The 22276-nt window shown below is 40.6% G+C and overlaps 2 protein-coding genes across 2 annotated transcripts in view; one reads left to right on the top strand and one right to left on the bottom strand.

The window, feature by feature from the left end:
* pappa2 (pappalysin 2) overlaps window positions 1-12455 on the top strand; it is an 81754-nt gene extending 69299 nt beyond the window's left edge. The window contains exons 26-27 of the mRNA XM_005737559.1: window positions 7323-7421; window positions 11213-12455. Of these exons, the coding sequence (XP_005737616.1) occupies window positions 7323-7421; window positions 11213-11323 (210 nt within the window). The 3' untranslated portion in view covers window positions 11324-12455. The remainder of the gene's footprint in view (window positions 1-7322; window positions 7422-11212) is intronic.
* A 752-nt stretch (window positions 12456-13207) lies between these two features.
* Window positions 13208-22276, bottom strand: part of astn1 (astrotactin 1) — a 466944-nt gene continuing 457875 nt past the window's right edge. Inside the window, exon 24 of the mRNA XM_013911994.1 lies at window positions 13208-16687. Within this exon, the coding sequence (XP_013767448.1) occupies window positions 16450-16687 (238 nt within the window). The 3' untranslated portion in view covers window positions 13208-16449. The remainder of the gene's footprint in view (window positions 16688-22276) is intronic.

Below are 22276 nucleotides of genomic sequence, written 5' to 3' on the forward strand. Positions count from 1 at the left end.
AAATAACGGACAGATATTTGTGAAATCATGATACATTTGTGAATGTATTTTAACAATCTAAATATGCATATGTACAGACAGATACATTTAATAATCATGAAAATTACGTTTATTACATTACAGTGATTTAACGTTAATTTACATTTGAAATGTGAAATCAGTCTATTTACGTAACTTTAATGATATTCTAGAAGAACAGAACAAAACTGTAAAATGCAGTAAAATACTTTCATATAGGATGTTTTCCTACAGTGCAGCCATACCCACGACCTTGTGGTTGTTAGTTCACAGTCATTGGCCGATGCTTAGCGTCATGTGTCCCAACATCCAATGGCATGTCACATTGTTTTCATGGCCACACCCTCACCCCAGGTGCAGAGGCCTATTTCTGTTCAGGAATGTTGGGAATACTTTGAGATTTATATTAATTGCAAGTCCTACCTCTACATTTATTTTTTAAAATATATAATTAGCACAGCGTGCAATGTTTTATATGTTTTTTTTTTTAGTTTTTATTCCTATTAATTATATTTTCACGTGTTACCTCTGAATTATTGAATCAAACCTAGATGACATGACATTTTCAGCACAATTATAATTCAAATACTCCTTTAATTATTGATTATTCTCATTAATTTTCGATCATTTTATATATTTTTCCATAGTATTACATTTGAATTTAACAGATTATTCTCTCACATAACAGACAAATATTTGTGAAATGATGATACATTTCTGAATGTATTTTTACAATCTAAATACGCATATGTACAAAAAAATATATTTAAAAACAAGTAAATTGTGTTTTACTATATTTACAGTGATGTTATGTTATTTTACCTTTGACATGTAAAATCACCGTCTACTTATGTAAATTAATGATATTCTAGAAAGACAGTACAAAACTGTAAAATATACAGTAAGATACTTTGACATTACTATTTTTTGGAACAGTGTACCTTTCAAACTGGTTAGTATTTAGTAGTAGTTTATTTGTTCTGAAATAATCAACACAGTTGATTAGGTGATGCCATGTGTCTAAGGCCACTGTAGCATAACTATAGCAAGACTTGTGACCTGTAGTTTGTATTCTAATTGAAAAGTGGTTTAATGTGCAATTTAGCATGCATTTCAGTTCACGAATACTGTAGCAATGACAGTAAATCACCTAAATTCATAAAACCAGAGAGTTTTTATTTGGCATTCGCCTTCTTGGTTCAGAAAAGGCTGGAACTACTGATGGAACACATAAACTGTTGATGTCTCATGGTATTAAAATATTCTTCCCACCTGCCAGCACTTCATTTTCCCCTTCCACCTTCCCGTGAATGTTGCTAGGCAAAACAGTTGCTTATAGCCCACTCCTCCATGACAACACTGTAAATTATACCAGACCACATGTGCTGCATATGCTCTATGCTCTCATCCAGATGCCATTGCACCCTCTTTGCACCTTGCCTCTGTTTCCACTCTTTCTTAAAACCAACATAGACATCCCGTGCAACTACCATACCAAAACTGTTATATGTAATGTTTTATCTACCTTTCAGTCCCATAAAAGGATTACATCACAGAAAAAGACATGTCTTCACCGAGATCATAAGAACAAAGACTGTAGTAAGAGTGTGCAGCCAGAGAAATGCATTGACTTATGCATGACTTCATATAAGGCATTTAGGCACGGAGGATAGAATCCATCTGCTGAAAACATTTGGTAGATGGTCACAGTGCTCCCCTTCATCTCATCAGAAAATGCTGTACAGTATCTTTAAAATCAGTAGTAAGGTACAGCTAATGAAGGATTAAATGATTAAGCAAAACATGGATTAGGTATATCTGTGTTTTTGTCATTTAACAATAGTTCTGCATGAACAGACAGACCCAATGTGAATGAGTGTTATGATCTGTGCAAGATGCAAGCTATACTATAAGTGTGACAGTGGAATATGCAGGCTTCTTTACAGTTGCCAGGTAATAGCTAAACATGTGGTAATGATGTGATTATAAATGGACTGCATGTAAACTTATCTTTCAGAATAATCTACGTTCTGCTCAAAATACTTTTTTTTTAATGAACATATCAAATACCTGTTGGACTACATAGAATTATCCATCCATCCATTGTCTGCCACTTACCCAGGTTTGGGTCATGGGGGCAGGAGTCTAAGCGGAGAAACTTAGACTTCCCTGATCCAGCTGGGCACCGAGTCCTTCCCAGGCCAGCTAATAGTATAATCTCGCCCGTGACTCCTGAGTCTGCCCTGGGTTCTCCTCCCGTTAGGACATGCCCGAAATACGTCCCCTAGGCGATGTCTAGAAGGCAATCTAATCAGATGTTTGAACTGGTTCCTGTCAATGTGGAGGAGCAGCAGCATCCAAAATGACCAAGCTCCTCATCCTGTCTCTAAAAGACAGCTCACGAAGCTAATTTCATTCTTTGGCCACTACCCAGAGCTTGTGACCATAGGTGAGTGTAGGGACATAGATTGACCAATAAATCAATAACTTTCCTTTTACGCTTTTTTTTTTTAAAGCAAAGCTGTATAAAAGAATTTTACAATCTTAACATCAGAAAAACGGCCACCTCCCAAATATACATACCTTTAAAACAAAGACCAAAGAAGCATCAAACAAAGAGTAAAACTCCTTGAACTGTCCTACCTGGCAGAAGAAATCTTTTCTTCTCTGTTAGTGAGTCATATGGAGAAGAGAAAGGGGGAAACAGTTTTCAGAAGGATGTGCAGTGACTGGGGTCAGGCCATGTAAAGAATGATATAAATTCCTGGTAGGAAATTTAAAAAAAACAATCATATAATATACTGCTGCTTGACAGCAGAGGGTTTTCTAGAATTCATACCTGTGTTATATAAACTTAGGTGAAGAGCTTGTCAGGTGTGGATGACTACTCAGAATATTCGTGTAAGTGAGGTTTGGGATTGGCTGCTTCTGCTTTTTATGCCTGTTTCTTTTACACTGATTGGAGTGGAGTTAAAGATAATACACAAACCAGCTGACCTTTTAATTACCCGTACGGGACTGAAGTGGATAGCCAGTTCTTGCTGTTTTAATATTATTCCTGGGTCTGTGTGTTTCTTGTGATCACAAGATATTTTCTGCCTGGAAGGGAATGTAAATACTAATTAACCTCAGCATGAGCTCTGGCCTCCAAATTAACCTCATCTGGGCAAAGTGTGGGGTCTGCTTATTTAAACAGTTTTCAGCAAGGAAGGACAAGCATGGGAACGCTGACAAAATCCAGAATAAAGGTCAGAGCTGGAAATTTCAAATTAAACTTGCCATTAGGCTAAGCAACTTTTTGTCATGAAGGTTATTCAGAGATTTACATACAAGCTGTGATTTTAGTGAAACATCTGGTGCAATTACTGGTAAAGTATTTACTTAGAGACAGAACAATTAAATAGATTTATTTTTGTCCGTGGCCATTTAGTCAGAAAAGGCAAGGGGATTTGTCAAGTAGGGAGTTCTTTGAAGTGAAGAGAAATATCCAGAAATCTTCTCAGCAGCTGCTCTCTCCCCCTGCGCAGGTTAGGTAAAAGTCTACTGTTAGTCTTTGAAATATCTCCATCAGCTCATCAGAGGAAACCAAAACTATCTTTGGCACTCAGCACTTATTTTCATATTGTTGGCACGTCAGGCCCTTCAAGCCCTTAAGGTTCAGTGGAAAACATTAAAAAGACTTTCATCATCGCGTTTAAGATTCTGTGTAACTTTCATTCCAGAAAATTGCGTGCCACTCCAAAGTTTCTCCAGCAGGACTCCCACACTGGCCAAGGCATTGCAAAAAACTGTTTACACTAAAGGTATTCTAAGTAACTTAAAGCATATCAGTCATCAAATTATGTCCATCAACTTTATTTATCCTAGGTCAACAATGTCAAACCAAACCTAGATTGCTAAATTGCTTTGAAGAATCTTTGTAGTCATCATTTTTACTTCATCACGGTGATTCAGCAGGACTGTAAACTGGATATAACACTTTACTCATCTCTGCCGCATTCACACCTTATGTACTCTAAGGCTATATTGCTGTGTTTATCATGTTGGTATATATCCCTATTTACTGTAGTGTAACTTTAGGACCACATCAAAATCACTTAAAGCTTTCCCTTCCATATAGTTACAATTATTTAATTGCTACGACTTGCCAGTGCAAGGTTTGCTGTTTAGCAAAATAACAATTAATGCAAGGTGAGTTCATATAAGAGTTTATTTGTAGTAATCAACGCAAGAATGGTCATCTTGAGAAATTATGCCAATGGACCATGGTAGCGCCAGGGTTTCTACAACGATATGCAAAAGGTTGCACTCTAATGAAACAGAAACCACATCTAACAACAAGGGCTTGAAGTCACCATCCATGGAAAACAGAAATGGGAGCCTGGAGATAACTGAAGATGACTGCACTCATATTTGGGAAGGACAGGCTAACGCCCAAATGATGTTATTGCGTTCTGCCTGAAGAACAAACTTATTTTTGAAGTCTGCAACTTTAAAAGGAAGGCTTTTCAGGCATCGGATAAATGTTGAAGCCAGAGTGGTAGATGAAGGGCAGACTGCTTTAATACAATATTAATATGCTATTCAATAATTTTCACAGGACAAAGAGGTGACAGAAGATCACAGAGGGCACCGCTTTTTTGTCACTTTATAAAATCTCTGACAAACTCACAGCTTAGCATGCCTTACTATAGTGGTTTTACAGTTATTGCGCACTGTAAACACTCCTAGGAGTGAGACAAAATTTCAACACAACCGTTTTCCCGTCTGTGTGAAACAGCCTGTGACATCTCATTAGTTTGTTTTATTGTATTGTAAGAGGCAAAGACATTTACCAACCAGCTTGTAGCATTGCAGCATTTGATTATGCTGTGTGAGATTTCTTTTGCTTTACAGTGCCCTCTAACATGCATCCATACCCTTTCCATATGCTTTCGCAAAATCCAATTTTCTTGTTCCCTTTGGTTCAGATCTCTTTTTAGCATCTTCAGCTCCGCCCCCTGTCCAGGTTATGCTTTTAGAAAAGGTTGCTTTGCTGTACTCTCTACAGCTCCCATTTCTTGAGCCAGTGGGTTGTACTTCTAGTTAGTGGTTTGGTTTATGTGTTATTGTATCCTTGCTGTTCTAAGGAGCTTGCAAAGAAAAGCGTCTGGACTTCTTTAAGATGCTTGAAGACGTTTCACCTCTCATCCGAGAAGCTTCTTCTGTTCTAAGGTCACATGGTGGAGAATCCTACATTTAAGTCCTGGGGGAGTGTCCCCCAAAAGTGAATGTGTGAAAACGGGTGTAGGTCACAATTAGCCCAGGTTTTTGGGTGAACCCGCTGTGAAACCTAGCCCCACCCTATCATGTGATTTCCTGAGGTCAGATGGCCCAGGGTGTGAGTGGGTGTTACGGTGTCAGGGACATAGATGCTTCTTTCTCTCCTCTTTCAAACCATCTGTCCTCTCTGTCCAAAATGTGAACATCCTCGAAAGAGTGTCCTTTATCCTTAAGATGCAGATGGACTGCTGAGTCTTGTCCTGTGGAGGTGGCTCTTCTGTGTTGTGCCATGCGCTTGTGAAGTGGCTGTTTGGTCTCTCCAATGTAGAGGTCTGAGCATTCCTCGCTGCACTGTACAGCATACACCACATTGTTAAGTTTGTGTTTTGGAGTTTTGTCTTTCGGGTGAACCAGTTTTTGTCTGAGCGTGTTGCTGGGTCTGAAATGCACTGGGATGTCATGCTTGGAGAAAACAATCCTGAGTGACGCGAAGACAATATTATTGCGTTTGTCTTTCTTATCCTCCCTCGCTGGTGTCTGATCTTCTTTTCTGTGCATCTTTGCTGACTTGATGAAAGCCCAATTAGGATATCCACATGTTTTAAGAGCCTCCTTTGCATGTGTGTGTTCCCTCTTTTTCCCTTCATTCAGGCTTAGAGGGAACATTTTCTACCCGGTGTTGTAAGGTCTTGATTACTCCAAGTTTGTGTTCCAGAGGGTGGTGGGAGTCAAAGAGGAGGTAGAAAGACAAACCCAGCCAAGGAAATCACATGATAGGGTGGGGCTAGGTTTTACAGCGGGTTTACCCGAAACCTTGGCCGATTGTGACCTACGTCCGTTTTCGCATCTTGACTCGTGTGATTAGGCAGAGGATCAACAGGGGGTTCATGACCCTTTTGAGGGACACTCCCTAGGACTTAAATCTGGGACTCTCCACCATTTGACCTCAGAACTGAAGAAGCTTCTCGGATGAGAGGTGAAACATCTTCAAGCAACCTAAAGAAGTCCAGACGCTTTTCTTTCCAAGCTCTTTAGACTACGATGACCTGGATGACTGAGAACCTTCACAGACATATCCTTGCTGTTAATCAGAGACTTTGTTGTATACGCTCTCATAATTCCCACCATTCCCAACTGTTAGAATGGACTGAGGTTCTGTTTGACAGAAACTCTGGGTTATTTTTAGTGGAATTGAGTGCCTACAAAGTATTGAGACGGTAAAAGAGCAATTCATCATTATATATATGGTTGTAACAAAGTCTCATGGCATGCCTGAACCTTAATTGTTGGACGCCACCACCAACACTATGTTCAGTCTAATTTTGATTTTCTGTTATTCAGATATGCAGGCAGACCATTCTAACCTGCGTCCAGCTGACTGCTTACTCAAGGCCCAGCTAAAAGTCACCTACCTAAGCTAGCTAATAATGTTTGCACATGGCATATTCCATAGCAGCAAAGCCAAGAAGGCATGCATCTGTTAAATCAACAGAACTTTAGCTGTTGTATTCAGTAACCACAGATGTAATCATCTTTGACGTAAGAAGCCATCTTTAACTGTGATTGAGATTTCTTTATGTTTTGTGTGACTGTGGTTTATTTAACCTACCTTGGGAAGTGCTTTGCTGGTACAGTCACATGCCCACTTGTCCACGGAGCTGAACACCCAGACCTATCTCGGTCAGTAGACAGCAATCATCCTCTTTCATTAGTTACCCGGTTTCGTGAGCTTTGCCAGAGCTGCCAGTGACCACAAGATGGATTTCCTGGTATGCCTGAATATACAAGTTGAATTGGCCTCTGATTATTCAGCACAAGTGTTTATTTTGATTCCTTGATATTTTGTTTCATGGAAATATGTCCCAAACAACTTAATTGTGTGGCAGTGTGTGCCACTAAGTAAAATTCTGTTTTCTGGGAAGATGCTGAGTCATTTTTTTTGGCATTCCCGGTGTTTCATGTTGTGCAAGGTAAAATTCATATTTGGGGAAGGATTATTTCTCCAACCATAACAGTGTTTCTTGTTTGTAACTTGTGTCTAGCCTTTTGGAGGGGACGGCTGGTGTGACACCATAAACAACAGGGCCTACTGCCAGTATGATGGAGGAGACTGCTGCCCATCTACACTCTCCACCAGGAAGGTACACAAACACACTTTTCCAGAGCCACACAAGGAGACACACATCAATTTCAGTTGCTTTGATACAATCAGGTTTAATTTGTTTATGCTATTTATTATTGTTATCATTATTATTATTATTTGTTGGGTCATTTTTAATAAACAGAACCTTCAATCTACTGTAAAAAAAAGTGTTATTTGGCTTCCTCATTTTCAATGAAGATGGAGCTTAGAAGCTGAAGCTCGATTCAAAGGCAGATTCTTCCTGTTTGCAGTAGTAGAAATCTGTGTCTTTTGGCACGAGCACTGTGCAGGAGACTTCTGCTAAGCAAACAAGCACAGATCCCTGCTACTTTCCTCTTGCTCCTGTTAACGACTGCGCCTATTTAGTCTCCCTCATCTGTATTTTAAACAACGCAGGAGACTAGCGGCACAAGCTTTTCCAGTCAAATTGTAAATAAGCAGGTTTTCATCACGCTGCTACGCTGTTTTCACACCTTCGACATGAAGCGATGGACGTCGGCACAGACTTGGGCATGAAGCGCAAATTTCACCGTATTATTTAAGCTGTGCTCCAAAATAAGCTCTGAATGTAAACGTCTCTGGTTTCAATTTTAATGTGTGATGCAGGCGTGTAACATAGATGGCATTTTAAAATGGAATTTTCTGTTGGGCTTGCAAAGGATCCCCTGCACGTCCCTCTATTTGAGGAACACGCTGGCCGTCTTTGTTTATTCATCCTAACATACTTGCCCTGGTGACAGCTCGCTCATGCTCGTTACGAGATGCAAACGTATCGCGTTACACTAATTGCGCTAAATGATTGCTGTATATATTAAGTGGCTAAGAGGAATGGTATGAATAATAATGAGTTAGCCCAGGTCAGCCTGTGGTGGAAACCAGGCCACATAAACACATCTTTTTCCCCTTATTTTTCTGTGCTTTCCTGAGAACTTCTCTCCCCTGTTGACATTTAGGAAGTCACTTACTCCCCAGCTCTCCCACCACCGTCAAATAGACTCTGTTTGGCTACTGTAAAGCCACATATTCCTGACACTCTTTGAGGGGCCCTGCCTGTTAATTCATATGGCCTACAGTTGGCTGAACCTCCGCTGTCTCCTTTATGTCCGCAGCACGCCATGACTCACTGGCAGCTCCTTCTTAAATGGAGGAGTTCAGCGAGTCTGCAGCTGCCGTCATAATAAATGAGCTGCCAGACTGCCACTAACTGCTCTTTTACAGGGGAAGGGAGAGGTGGAGGGTATAAGTGTGGGAGCAGCGAGGTGTCTGACGGTCTGCGGTTTCCTCGGCCACTGTAAAACAGCAACTCAGCAAGCGGGGGTCGTTTCAAGGAAGTGAACTAAACAGCCATGAGAGTGTGCATCCTGACTGCCGCGGCTCCAGCAGGGTGATGGAGCAAGAGGGGGGGTAATGAAGGCTCAGCCTTTTTCCAGAACTCTCTGTTTCTATGGGGCTCGATGTATGCAGGTGTAGGCAATTACAGGTTTTTAACACAGCGTGACCCACATTGCTTATTTTCACTGCCGCCACACACAAAAAGCCTGGACGTTCATGACATTTCAGTATTATTAATCATTCAACATAAACAGATAATGTTGATAATGTTTAGATTGTTCTGCAGCTGTGGCCACTGTGCATATCTGAAATACTTGATATATTTTGAGTCAATAGTCATATGTGAAGTTGTTTGGTTTTATCCCGTGGGGCCTAGGGCTGTTCGATATAACGATATCTATCGGATATAAAAACATCTATCGTTTCATTTTACGCTGTCGTTTATTTCGTGGTGTCGCAAAATAAACTGTTTACGGTAATATTGTTTCATCGTTCTGATGGTCACTGTAGTGGCTATATTCATTTCCTAAAGTTCTCTCTTTCTCTTATATTTAATATAACCACACTAAGGACGGACAAGCCTTTGTTTTTATGCGTTGTCGTTAGCAACAACGACGGTAAAACCACGGCGTGTCCGCTTGTTCCACATAAACCTTTCACAATAAAGCTCAAGATCCTGTTGAGACTTTTCAAAATAAACTGAATCACATGAAAGATGCAGAATGTTTACGGATGAGAAGTAAAAAAGAGCCGCCAGGTGCTAAAAAATAAACCGTAGACTCAAACGTTAGAACAGGCTTTTCCCCGCAGCACGCCGTGTAATAAACACTCACAAAGAAAACGGCGCCGTTACAACTTATGTCTAAAAATGTGTCGTTTCATGCTTCGGTTAAAACACTGGACTCCAGCTACATGACAGCTGGAAACACTTCAGGTCGAGCTGCTCGAGATTCACAGCATTTACAGAAAATGTTACATTTTTGTGATTTATATCGTTATCGGGACGATAGATGTCTTAATATCGGGATATGAGATTTTGGTCATAACGCACAGCCCTAGTGGGGCCAGCTGACTCCTTTTCAAGGAGCTGGAATACTCGAGAGATGAATCAGGTAAGACTGAATGATTAGCCAAAAGGGAAAAGTTACGATGTGAGCTGCCACATCATCTGTCGAAACACTCACGCTTCCGTTAATTTAACAGGAGTGTCTGTTTTTGTCCAACAAGTGGCCAACCAGAAAGGGCTGTGGGGCTGCTACACGAAACGTTTTCGTCACGCGGGTTTTGTTCGCGAATAGGTTTCGGCAAACAGCAGGAGGCATCTCTCAAACACAGACTTGGCTTTTGTTTGTGTGGATGAAGTAAAAAAACAAACAGGCTCGTTCTCTCCATCCAGAGCTTGTTAGGCTTTCTTTCTGTCAAGATGAAGCTGTTAGGGAAACATTTAACGGTCGTGCCAGCCCGGCTTAAATGCGAGTGCTGGCATTTGAAGTGAAGCTTGCTCTTGTGCAGCGCTTTGAGAGCCCTCAGCGAAAGTATCACCCTGCCGTCAGGGTCCAGAAATAGGTGCAGTCAGCAGTGAAGGCTGACAAACTGCTACCTACAACTCTCCTTCTTACCTTTGCTCATTTTCTCCCTCTGTCTTCTACACTTTTCTCTCCCCTGCCTTCTTTCGCTCCGTCTTCCTCTCACTCCTCTCTGAGAGCGAATGTTTACATTTCTTGCAACAGACTGCTTCACGGGGCACCAGAGTTTATTTTGCAACCTGTGGTGATGGCTCGCTTCCTAGACAAGAGCTGGCAGCCTCTCGTTGTTGATTCTTAACATGTGTTCATCCGTTCACCTCCATGGCGGTGCGTTCTGCCCTCCTTTCCCATCCCCCCCCGACCCTCAAGGTTTTTCTAACCGTTCAAAGGCCACGTTGAACCATTTGACATGCGCTTTATCGGCCTCAGGGGGGCTGTTGGAGCGAAACTGTGAAGAAATGCAGCAAGTACTAAGGGGTGCTTAGCTTTCAGCACAAACACAATGCTGCTAGGTCAGTTCAAGCTAATTTATACTTTATTGTCTGTTTTTGCCATTCACAGTTGTGCTCTTTGCTACAGTTGAAATGTAACAACCCTACCGAGAGGCCTTCTCAATAACTCTGCTTTCACTCAAAGTTCTGATGTAACAGTTCTTCCTATCCCACTGCTTTTTCAGAATTCGTTTCTATGCTTTTTGTTTCACTTACAGTGGAATAGGTTTAGATTGAATTAAAGCTAAGCAAGGACCGGGCTTTGATGAGAAAACCAAACTCACCGGATGTTTGCTTTCTTGATTTAGTCATCTTTTAAGAACTGGAATGCGCACAACACAAACTGAGAAGTCACATGTCGTGTGTTTCAGCCACAGACTGAAAGATATATAGCAGTTTTGGGAAGCCACGCACTGAATGCTGTGTTTATTTACTGACAGGTCATTCAATTTGGAGCTGACTGCACTCAGGATGAATGCACTTGCCGGGATCCGGATGCAGAAGAGAACAAGAGCAAAGCCAAGCACTCGGAGGGAGGAGGGACGCAATAAGATGGAGGGATGATATAAGTTGAACTTTAGTTAAATGGAGTCAAACCACAGAATATCCACCACAACAAACACAGAATATCCCATTTTTAAGATTTTATAACGCAGCGATTGTGATTGAAGTCGGACGTTGTACAATAAAAGGACATTTTACTGTTAAAGCTGCATTAAATATGAGTCATGGTGGTTTGAAACTCGAATTCCTGTGTCCAGTCCAGCAAAACAACCTCCACACATGAATATGTTTTCTCTCCCTGTTAAGAAGTTAAAGGTTATCTTCACTATTGGATTTGTGAAGATAATTCTGTTTTCAACATCAGAGCCTGGCTGAACAGTTTATCGTCCCCTCTGAAATTCAAACCATGATAATTGGATCAAATCACTTTTGTAAATGGACTCGAGTACTGTTCTGGACATGATTAGTCTCGGGGAAGTGAACAACTAAAACAACTGGATGTGCCTGAAACTGTCCAGTACAGGCACAGTCCTCACAGGAAGAGCTACCGAGGGGAAAAACACAATTACAGTGACTGTATTTAAAAAATGCCGAGGCAAAGTCTCCTGTTTCCTCATGGAATCCGCCCAAGTGCTGTCATTGTACCTGAACGGGCTTCGGATCCTTGTAGTCGTTAGGAATTTAAGTGGATACATGTATGTAAAGACTAACATATATAGACTAATATATTTGGATCACCTAACACATGTATTAGATCACCTATTAGCCACACAGGTCAGTAATATTTCTACTACAAACGTGTATCAGTAGGTTACAATGTGTGCATAGGGCTTCCCAAAAAAAGAAGAACCCCAAAAGAGAATGTTTACTTATATAAATACAACATCAGCAGCATCAAATATTACTGGCTCAAGGGCTCACTGAAACATATCGGCACATGAAGAGGAATACTGAAAAGCAAAAAGAGGGAGACTTCTTTGGGAAACCTGGTCACATCATCCACTCAGCACAGACATCTGCTTGCATGTGTTTACGTCAGACAGCTTTTGGTGTCCATTATCTAGAAATAATAAACTACCCCAGTACTATATTGGATCTATAGTAAGTATAATCATGCTTGTTTGTCATATTTTACAAAACTGTACTTTATATTCTATGAAATAAATAGCAACTTTATATTGACCCTTACAACTGTGGACTTGTATTCTGTCAATTACATGTTGTATTGATGAGATGCTCTGACCACAAATAGAAACCTTTAGTGCTATTCAGCTAAGCTAACAGACATAACATAGTACATGAAAAATTTAAATCTACAGTTCTACTACTTAAGTCCTTCTACTTAAGGTTGGCTCCCCACCCAACTTTACACCACTGGGAAGCATATTTACAGCCTGGTTCAACAGCAGTGTTGGGCTCTATGGATAATTTCATACTTCATAACAGCATAAAGAGATTTTTTTTATAACTCATCCTAATTGATTGACAAACAACACAGGCAGCTTCACTTTCACTAATCCAAGTATTCAACTGGACACCTTCATTGTGTTTATGCTATTGTAGCATTTATATTTCTTGTTGTATGGTTCTGCCTGTGTAAGAGGCATGTTTTCGGTTTGGTGAGTGGAATTCCAGGATTTTATTAGTCTGTTGATAATTAGCTAGTTCTCTCTGCAATGCACATGTACAGTGCGGTAATGCTGCTAGATAGCCTAGCTTGCTAGCTTTAGCTGATAAATTGAATTTTCACCCTTTTGTCCAAATGTGGCTCCAAAAACTCAGAATAGTTAAGTAGCTCCAACAGTTTGTATAACAGTTTGTGAGCACTTGCTGAGAACAACTTGCAAGTAATTATATGAATTTCAATCAGTGTGCACATGCAAAATCTCTTTAGTAAGCTCTGAAAAATATCTACACAGCCACTTTTTGTAGTATATTCTTTTATTGTTCTCAGAAGTAGCAAAGATCAAAGTGAAAAAGTCGACTTTATGATGCCACACACAATATAGCATGCAGATAGTAGATGGTTGTTTCATGTTTCTGAAATGCTCAAATGGGTCCCCATATCTTTTTTATTTTGTTGGTTATTTCGTTTTCAGTTTAGCTCAGCGCAGAAGTTCAGCTGAATTCCAGGTATCATCTACAGATCACAGAAGATTCAAGAACCGTATGCTCGTCGTTTTACAACAGGCATCAGTGTGTTAATGTGCAGAGACTGAGATACACAGCAGATATTACAGTACATCATTGGATCTAGTAAAGCACATGTAAATGTAAAATACCAATTGGTGTACATTTATATACAGAAGTCAAACACCGTACTGTGCTCTAACGTGAAGCATTTCTGAAATAATTTGCTGCCTATACAAAAATCTACAAGCGCTCATTTTAGTATTCACATACGAGAACTGTTAAAAATCACCTGCTCGTTTATATCTTTTTCTTTGACATCAACCTTTGACTTGGCCACTACAGTTAAAGTAACAGTAACACCTAAAAATAACTGGAATTAATAAATGGTAAATTAATAGAGGATAAAACTGTAGCTAGTAGCTTTTTCCTGTTAACAGACAATGTCATGATATCAAATCAAAACTAGAGTGCATTCTGACACAACGTGTGTCATCTTATTATATCTGATCTGTGTTAAATCTAATATACATGATCTGTTACAACATTAGTAAGTTATTAGATATTTCACTAGAACTGACACTTAATGGTACCTTTTGATAACAAAATTCTAAAAAAAATATGATGTTGGCTGATACTAAAAATGACTATCAGATGAAGTCATTCACAGCAGTACTGATACTAACAGAGCAGTTAGGACAGAACTTCATACAGTGTTACTGTTAGCCACACAGCTCGTCCCCTCACTAGTACCTGAACATGTCAACAGTAGTACAACAACCATGGTTCAGTGTCTTAAAGACGAACACATCTTTTTAAAGATTTCGTCAATAAAACTGTTGTTTTGAAACATAAAATTATTAATGAATTATCATAAATGTTCAATCTGGACCACCTGTTAATGTTAGCTGGTTAACTTTTATCAATGACTAATATTAGCCGTCTGGGTTATCATTAAAGTAGTGAGTAATAATAAAACATTAATGTGAGAGTTGGCATTTGTAACTTGTAACCAGACGCTATTCATTCACCCTCACAATTAGGTGATTAGCTACAAATATGGAAAGTCACCAGAAGCACAAAATCAGCACAGAATAAGTATTTAAGTATTCGTTTTGCCCGTTAACAGTAAAAGAACTATTTGCTAAAGTTTAATAAACTATTAATTTATAACTTACTAGCAACAGTTGATACAATACAAACCAAAATACCATATTATAATAACATGAGTCAATTCAAATAAAATAAGAATAAGCTGGCAAGAAACACACCAGATTAGCGCACGTAAAATTAAGATGATTAAACTGCTGTTAAACTACAGCTTAAGTACAGAATGATCGTTTTGAAAGTATTCACTGGATTAAATCACATTCAAACTTGAAAACAATGAAGAAGGATCGTTTTGACAGTTTTTATTGGATTTGTACAGATTTTAAATCATGTGTTTTTGATGCTTGTTACACCTTCTGTACTACAGCTTAAATGCAAATAACACTACATTGAGCAGGTTATATCACTAAAACTTTGAATGTTATGTACAGGGCTTTCTCTTGAATGTCTATACTACTAAAATAATTCCGACTATTATCTACATAATTAACCTTTCTAAGTTTTGCTTTTCTAGTAAATCTATTTGCCTACATGCAATCTTTCCTTTGTTATAGAAACAGAACTTTATAAGGTACTGCCTTTTCCCAGTACCACGTACGACACATCCTGAAGTATATTGCATGTCTTGAACTCTTCGGCATGTTGGAAAGATGAGAAAACAGACAAAAGGTCTGTAACTACATACTGTGAAGCTGACTTCATCCAAAATACATACATGGAGGAGTAGCAGCTAAAAGCAGAATGCCCCCGATGAATAAAGAACTACACGCAGCTAACAGCCAATACCAGAACTATTCACGTCATCAGATACTTGATGTCTAGCACAACTGTTCACCTGCTGCAGGTGCTGCATTCATTCATAATACATTTGGATGAAAACCACTAAAAACTGAAGCAGAAAAATATTCATTTATAACTGTTGCTGGAATGTGCCAGTGAAGGTGAGGCTACAGTGAACTGGACAGACTCTTTTAAGCCAACTTTATATATAAACTTCATATGAAGTTGACTCCAGATCACAAATCAGGTCCAAGAATCAAGTAATTGCATCTAGGCTTCCTGTAGCCACCGATGGTTGGCGGACAACTTTCCTGTGTTTTCCCAAAACATTTAAAGATTTGGGTACTTTTGGATTTAAGTAGGCACAAAGCAGCTGTTTAAATCTGAAAATGTCCAATCAGAATGAAACCACTTTTTTTCTTTCTAGGTGACTCTGTGGATCAAATTAATGCTTTAAAGAGAAAAAAATCACTTTCCTTCTGTTTCACAGATTTGAAATGATCAAAAAACAAATCGTCTCTCATAATTCCATATCTATGAGCCATGATCAAACAAAACACAAGTAAGTATCATTTCCACCATCGCCTGACATCCTATACTCAAGTGATTCAATCTGGATAACTGTGGGGTTAGTTGGATTTGAGAGCTGGAGTTGTGTGGATTTTGATGCCCACTAAGTTAAACACACCGGCCTTGATGTGAATATAAAGCTTGTGTTGATGCTAAATTATTCGCTTCACCTAAAATGATGCTTCAGGCCATAAGATCACAATGTATAGTGAAGAAAATACTTATTACAACATAGTCTTATATGCAGTGAAGAATGACCAGTGAGAACTGATCAACTTCAAGAAGAAAGATGCTTCTGGCGAAAGCATCAACGACTGCATTATGTTCACTAACTTAAAGTCTTTCAGGTCTAAGGACAGCAAAGAGACGTGGATTCATTTAGGACCTTTTTCTTAGCTGAGTTTTAGAGCTGACTTTAGAGACCACTGGATACCGTAATACATGAAATATGTTTAGTTCAGGAGCCATTTAAGTTAAAAAAGTTAATGGCTTTTTCAAATAATGTGGAGCATTTGAGACAACAAATACAAATACTGCAATTTGCAAGAGTAAACTGTTGTCGTCTAAATCAAATCTGAAACCTTCAGAGCTCCCTGGGCTCGCCGTAGTCGTTATACATGACAGTGAGCGTCTGCTCATCACATGCCTTTTGTACATCCTGGCCCATGTCTGACCAGTTAAGCCCAAAGACTTTGGTGTCTGTGTAACGACAGGACAGGAACTTGAGGGACATCCTGCGAAGACCGATCTTTGGCTCTTGAAGGAGACCCTTACACCATGGGGAGAGCTCATCAAGCTGCGAGAGGATGAGGCCAGCCTTCCTGTTGGGACAAAGACGATAAAGGATTAAAGTGTGGTTGTGCATGATTTTAAGACATGGACACAAAAGTATATACTTGACATATGTCAGTAGCCTGCATGTGACGGATGCATCACTAAAAACATGGAGCCACAAGACTGCAATCCAGTTAGTCGTTTTAATATCGTTTTTTTGCATTTTCCACCTCAAAAAAACAAAAATCAGCAAAATTATAAATGAACCAAGTATTGTTGAACTTACGGAGCTTCTTACTGGCATATTTAGAACGACAAACAGATGAATGATGGTCAGATCAGAAAATCAGAAATGTTAGCTGATTTAGGAAGTTTTGTGAGGGCTTGTAGCACTAAGTGGTGGTAGCATGCTAGCCTTTAAAATGCTAAAAGCTTTACTCCAAAATGGTAGGGCTGGAAAGAAAATCAGATAAAATACACTGTATATGAATATTTATTTTACAATAATAATAATAATACATTTTATTTATAGGCGCCTTTAATACCCTCAAGGTCACCTTACGATAAAACAAGAACAATAGCAGCAATAAAATATAATAAACATGGCAAAATAAAATTTAGACATAAAGTAAAAAACAAACAAACAAACACAACAAAACCACACAAGCATAAAAGTATAAAAGCTGAGGCAGGTAAAAATGGACTAATACAGACAGATCAGCTGTATGCAATTCTGAATAGATGGGTTTTGAGACGTGATTTAAAAGTGGTGAGAGAGTTTGTGGTCCAGAGATCTGGTGGAAGTGCATCCAAAGTCTCGGGGCGGAGCTACTAAAGGCTCTGAGTCCCGTGGTAGTCAGGCGAGCAGGTGGAACAGACAAGAGGGAAGCTGAAGAAGAGCGGAGTGTACCATGGGGTGAGTATGTATGGAGAAGATCAGGTAAATATGGAGGAGCGAGGTTATGAAGCGCTTTGAAAGTGAGAAGCAGGATCTTGAAATTGACACGGAGGTGAACTGGAAGCTGTTTAAGAACAGGTGTTATATGTTCAGTGGATCCAGTTCTGGGAATAATACGAGCAGCTGTATTTTCAACTAAATGAAAGTTTAGACTTTATTTGAGATGTTTGTATTTGTCAACTGGTAATGAACTGTGTAGGTCAGAGACATTAAAAATAAATAAGCATACACTACTCTCACTCAGTGATGTTTGAAGACATCTCCAAGTCTACAAAGGACACAGGTGAGGAAAACCAACCTATAATTACAGAGGTCGGGCACAAGACTGTTAGACACCTGCCTAATACTGTCCAGGGTTAAGGTGTCCTATGGTGCACCGGATTCTGCATCTTGGGGGAAAGGTCTCAACGGACCAGACTCGTTCAGCAGATCCTGCAGATGCTCAGTCAGATTTGGATTTGGGGAGTTTCAGGACTGAACCAACATACTGGGGTCTTGTCATGGTTTTTGAGACTAACATGGATGGTTTTGCACAGGTCATCGTTCTCCCTTTGGGGAGAATCGTTACTATGGGGAGAAGCATGTTCTTGGTTTCGCAACAATTTTTAGGGAGGCGGTTTGTCTCAAAGCAACATCCGCATGTATGCCAAGAGCCAAGGTTTCCCAGCAGAGCAGTGCTTGTAATGAAATTTGAGTTGTTTTCTTCACCTGTTACTGATTTTAATATTGGGGCTGATTGATACTGCCTGAAATTGTTTTCAACAGATTACTGCAGCAGCATTCAACCAGCGCTCGAGGCGGCCCAGTCTTTGGTCGTTTTCAAGGGTTTTTTACAAAGTCAAGAAGATAGTCAGCAACCAGAATTGTGGGAACAGCTTGCTGCCAAGGAGCTGAAGGGAAGTGGAACCTTAGTGTTGATGTTCAATCGCCATGAGATGCATTTGACTGTCTGCAGTCCATAAATCACAGTGTGGCTTTGCTGTTATTGTAGAGTGACATCACTGTATCACAGAACCTAAAACCAAAGTCATCCACTCCTGCTTCCTGTCTGAAGCAGCACACAGGGTAAGGTGCACTGTTACCGACACATTCCAGATCTGACCCAAAGCACACAGCGGCTTCTGAAGGTCTGAACCGATGATGGTAAAACTGTGGAAAAATGAATGAATGAAGAAATAAGGGGTAACTAAAGCACCGGTCCTGTTGAAGAAATGCAGTTGATGGACTGCTCTAATACCGTCAAGAGACCGAGGAGAGACTATGAAATGCTCGATCTTGTCCTTTGACCAAACCAGGCCAGCTGAATAATCATCTTCACAAGTAACATGATGCGCAGAGTTCACATAAATACATCTCATTGGGACACAGTGCAATAAATAACCATTAAGCCTGATCAGCCCATTTGGCTGCTGAAGTGAAACCTTGTCAAGTGTTTGTCTAAGGTCAGAAAATGGCAGCGAGAGAAGATTTTGTTCATTCCACGCACAGTTTCTGCTCATTCTTTAGCCAAGGAACCACTTCCATGGCAGACAGTCCCATTATACCAAATCACAAGTCTGCTGGACGTATCGGAGCCACAGCATCACCAGAGCCACAGTGCATTACACTAGTGAACTATACTATTATTGCAGGGGCTTTACCTTACAACATAAAGTACCTTGAGGTGATTACTGTTGTGATTTGGTGCTATATAAATAAAGCTGAATTGAAAATTGAACTGAACTGCTGACACATGAGAGCTGCAGTCAGTGTGATGAACAAGCACACTTAGAGAGTGTACAAAGAGACAACCAGTCAGAAGTAAGGTGAAATAAATAAGGATTATTTTGCATTGTGGATCATATAAAGCTGCTCTAGTATGGAGTGCAAGAAGAAAAAGTTAAGCTGGATATGTGCCTATAAGACTTCACCACTGAAAAGAATCTCAGGAAACCTTTGTTGCCAAGTTAAAAAATTAAGGATGAATCGACATGAGCCATCAGCCAGACACTGAACCAAAAAGCTGACTCAGACATCAGGCACGATGCTCCAATCCTCACCCTCATCCATTCAGCTCAGTTCATCAGCACCAGTTTTACACCAACAGCTTTTATTTCTGAAATAGTTTTTAAATTGACTGCAAACTGCAGTCAAGCGAGTTGACATAGCAGAAAAACTGCTCATGATGCTTTCTCTCTTCCTTGCTTCTGTCACTGCTGTTATGTCCAGTCTAATATTGATTTGCAAGCTGTGACAGGGTGTGGTTTGTGGCTCAGCTGCAGGGGACGGGTGGAGCAGTGGATTCAGGGTGTGGTGTCAGGGGAGGCTGACCCACACAGCTGCTCTTCATCACCTGATCATGGCTTCCCTGTTTCAGTAGGTTGCCAGGATCTGACAGGAGTGGTGTGTGGTGTGGAGTGAAGAAGGCAGCTGGAAAGCTGCTCCTAGAAAAGCACGAAAACACTGGAAATAAAGATCACTGGACCTGCAATGCTGTGTGCTTTGGGTCCTTTTGTTCCAGTAGTGCCGAAACACAGCAGTGGGAGAGTGGACCCATGACCAACACAGACAATAGTGGAACTGGTGAAAATGGTGGCACAGTTGGCCACCCTGTATTGGGAGCAGGCGGTGGTGCAGCAACAACAACTCGATCAGCTGCAGGACGCTCCACTGGATGGAAGGAGATGACCCCTAGGGCGTGGTGTAGCAGTGGCCTGCTGAGGAGTTGTCTCTGTTGCAACTCCCTTTGCTGTGTGGGGAGGCCCAGGTAGATCGGCTGGGGCTCACCCCGTGAAGACCCGTGCCATAATTTCTGGGGAGATAAGATTGTGCCGGGGGATTGGCCCTTCGCCTACGCCAGACGCCAGCACAATGTGGCGGCTAGGTGACGCCAAAGGGAGAGCCTCGGCTGCTGGACATGATTGTTCTCGAGCAGTTTGTGGAGGGACCTCCAGCAGACATCACAGAGTGGGCCTGCTGCTGCCGGCCGGCCTGGACATCACTGTGATGCGATCAGAGGATCACCTATTGGCCAAAAGAGTCTGGGAGGCAGCCGCAACTGGCAGTGGTAAGTCGACCGGTCCCTACTACTCAAATGCAGCTCTGGGCCCCATGACCACCATGGCCTGCTGCTGCAGAGCAGCACCCACCAGCATTGAGTAATTTGGTTGTGAGTAGTGTGTTGTTTTCCCAGCGCCCATGGACACTGCCCCTTACTCACTGGGAGCCACACCAGTGTCAGGGCAGGAGTGCTGGAGGTGAAAGTGCCCACGGATGGAAGTGGGACAGGTGTTCTGTGGTGCTGGCCCTTCAACACCCTCCATCAGTCTCGGAGGGACGTACAGCGTGCCACTAAGGTGCTAAGGGGGTATACACCAGGATATGGTGGACTCGGGCTGCACACAGACCCTGGTTCAGCCCAGGCCTTTGCTGGAGGCAGAGTGAAAGCATAATAAAAGCCTTTATTATCATTATACACGGTATAACAAGATTAAAAAGCAGCTCCGTAAAAGTGCATATATGCTAACATATTTTAAGAAACTATGTAATAAAATAACCATATGAATAATATAAATACACAGTACAAGAGTGACACAGACAGACAGTTTGAGCACTGACAATTTATACACGAGTTTATGCTAGAGTCCAAGGAGCAACGGAATGAGCAGTAGGGGTGGTTTCTGTCTGGTGCAGTGGTCAATGCAGATGTTTCAGTGCAAATTACTTTTGTGCAAAGTTGATTAAGTTGGATTAAATTATTCAATTTTTGTGGTATCTAAGAAATCGGCAGAGGTGGCGTGTAGGACCAAAGGAAACATGACAGGAATCATCAAGCAAAAAAAGCACACTTTGTTATGTTAGTTGCCTTTGCTTAGGCTGCTGCCCCCACGACCCGGCCCCGGATAAAGCGGATGAAGATGGATGGATGGATGGATGTTATGTTAGTGCCACTGTTGTACAGTTCTAAAGTTCGCTAACATTAGCTAGCATGAGCTGGTTCCACCAGACCAATTAAGGCAGTGAAAGTCCTGAAAAGATTAATGATGTGTTCGTGGTTTCAGCGTTTCATTAGTGAGAGGAAGAATGTGCTCTTTGTTCTTCGAGAAGTTACCTGGTCTCACTTTAAAGATAAACATATCTATTTGCAGTAAATCAAAGGTCCCATGTAAACAAAAGTTAACTGCCATCTGGGTCAAATTTCCTACTTTCTACTAACGTGATGAACAACGCTTTTCTTTACCCTTCGTGAAAACATCTAGATGTGGCTGAGGTGTGCCACACACTGCTACCTACTGACCCATGCACCAATAAGTGCATGTAGCCTAATGGTGCTTTCATTTGTACAGGTAATGCTCAGTTTTTAATGCTTTATCTTGAAGTTTTTAATGCTTTTTATGTTGTAAAAAGTGTTCATAGTTGGTAACGAAGCCTTAGAAAAGTCTTATCAAAACAAAGGTAGCTGTTGTTGTGTCATTTTTAATGATCATGTTCTTTGTTCCCTGATTACCAAGACCTGAGAGAACATTAATGATTGCCTGACAATAACTAATTTGCCTATTTTGCAATTTTTTATTTATTTTCCACAAATATTAGTCTATAATATTATAGTCAAACAATGAAAGTCTCTTCAATGACAAGATTGATGTTGTTGACATCAATGGGCTTACTGAGTGTATCACAGACTACATAACTTTCTGCA

The sequence above is a fragment of the Pundamilia nyererei genome, unplaced genomic scaffold (genome assembly GCF_000239375.1).
Source record: "Pundamilia nyererei isolate P.nyererei 1_Seehausen unplaced genomic scaffold, PunNye1.0 scaffold00077, whole genome shotgun sequence".
NCBI lineage: Eukaryota > Metazoa > Chordata > Actinopteri > Cichliformes > Cichlidae > Pundamilia > Pundamilia nyererei.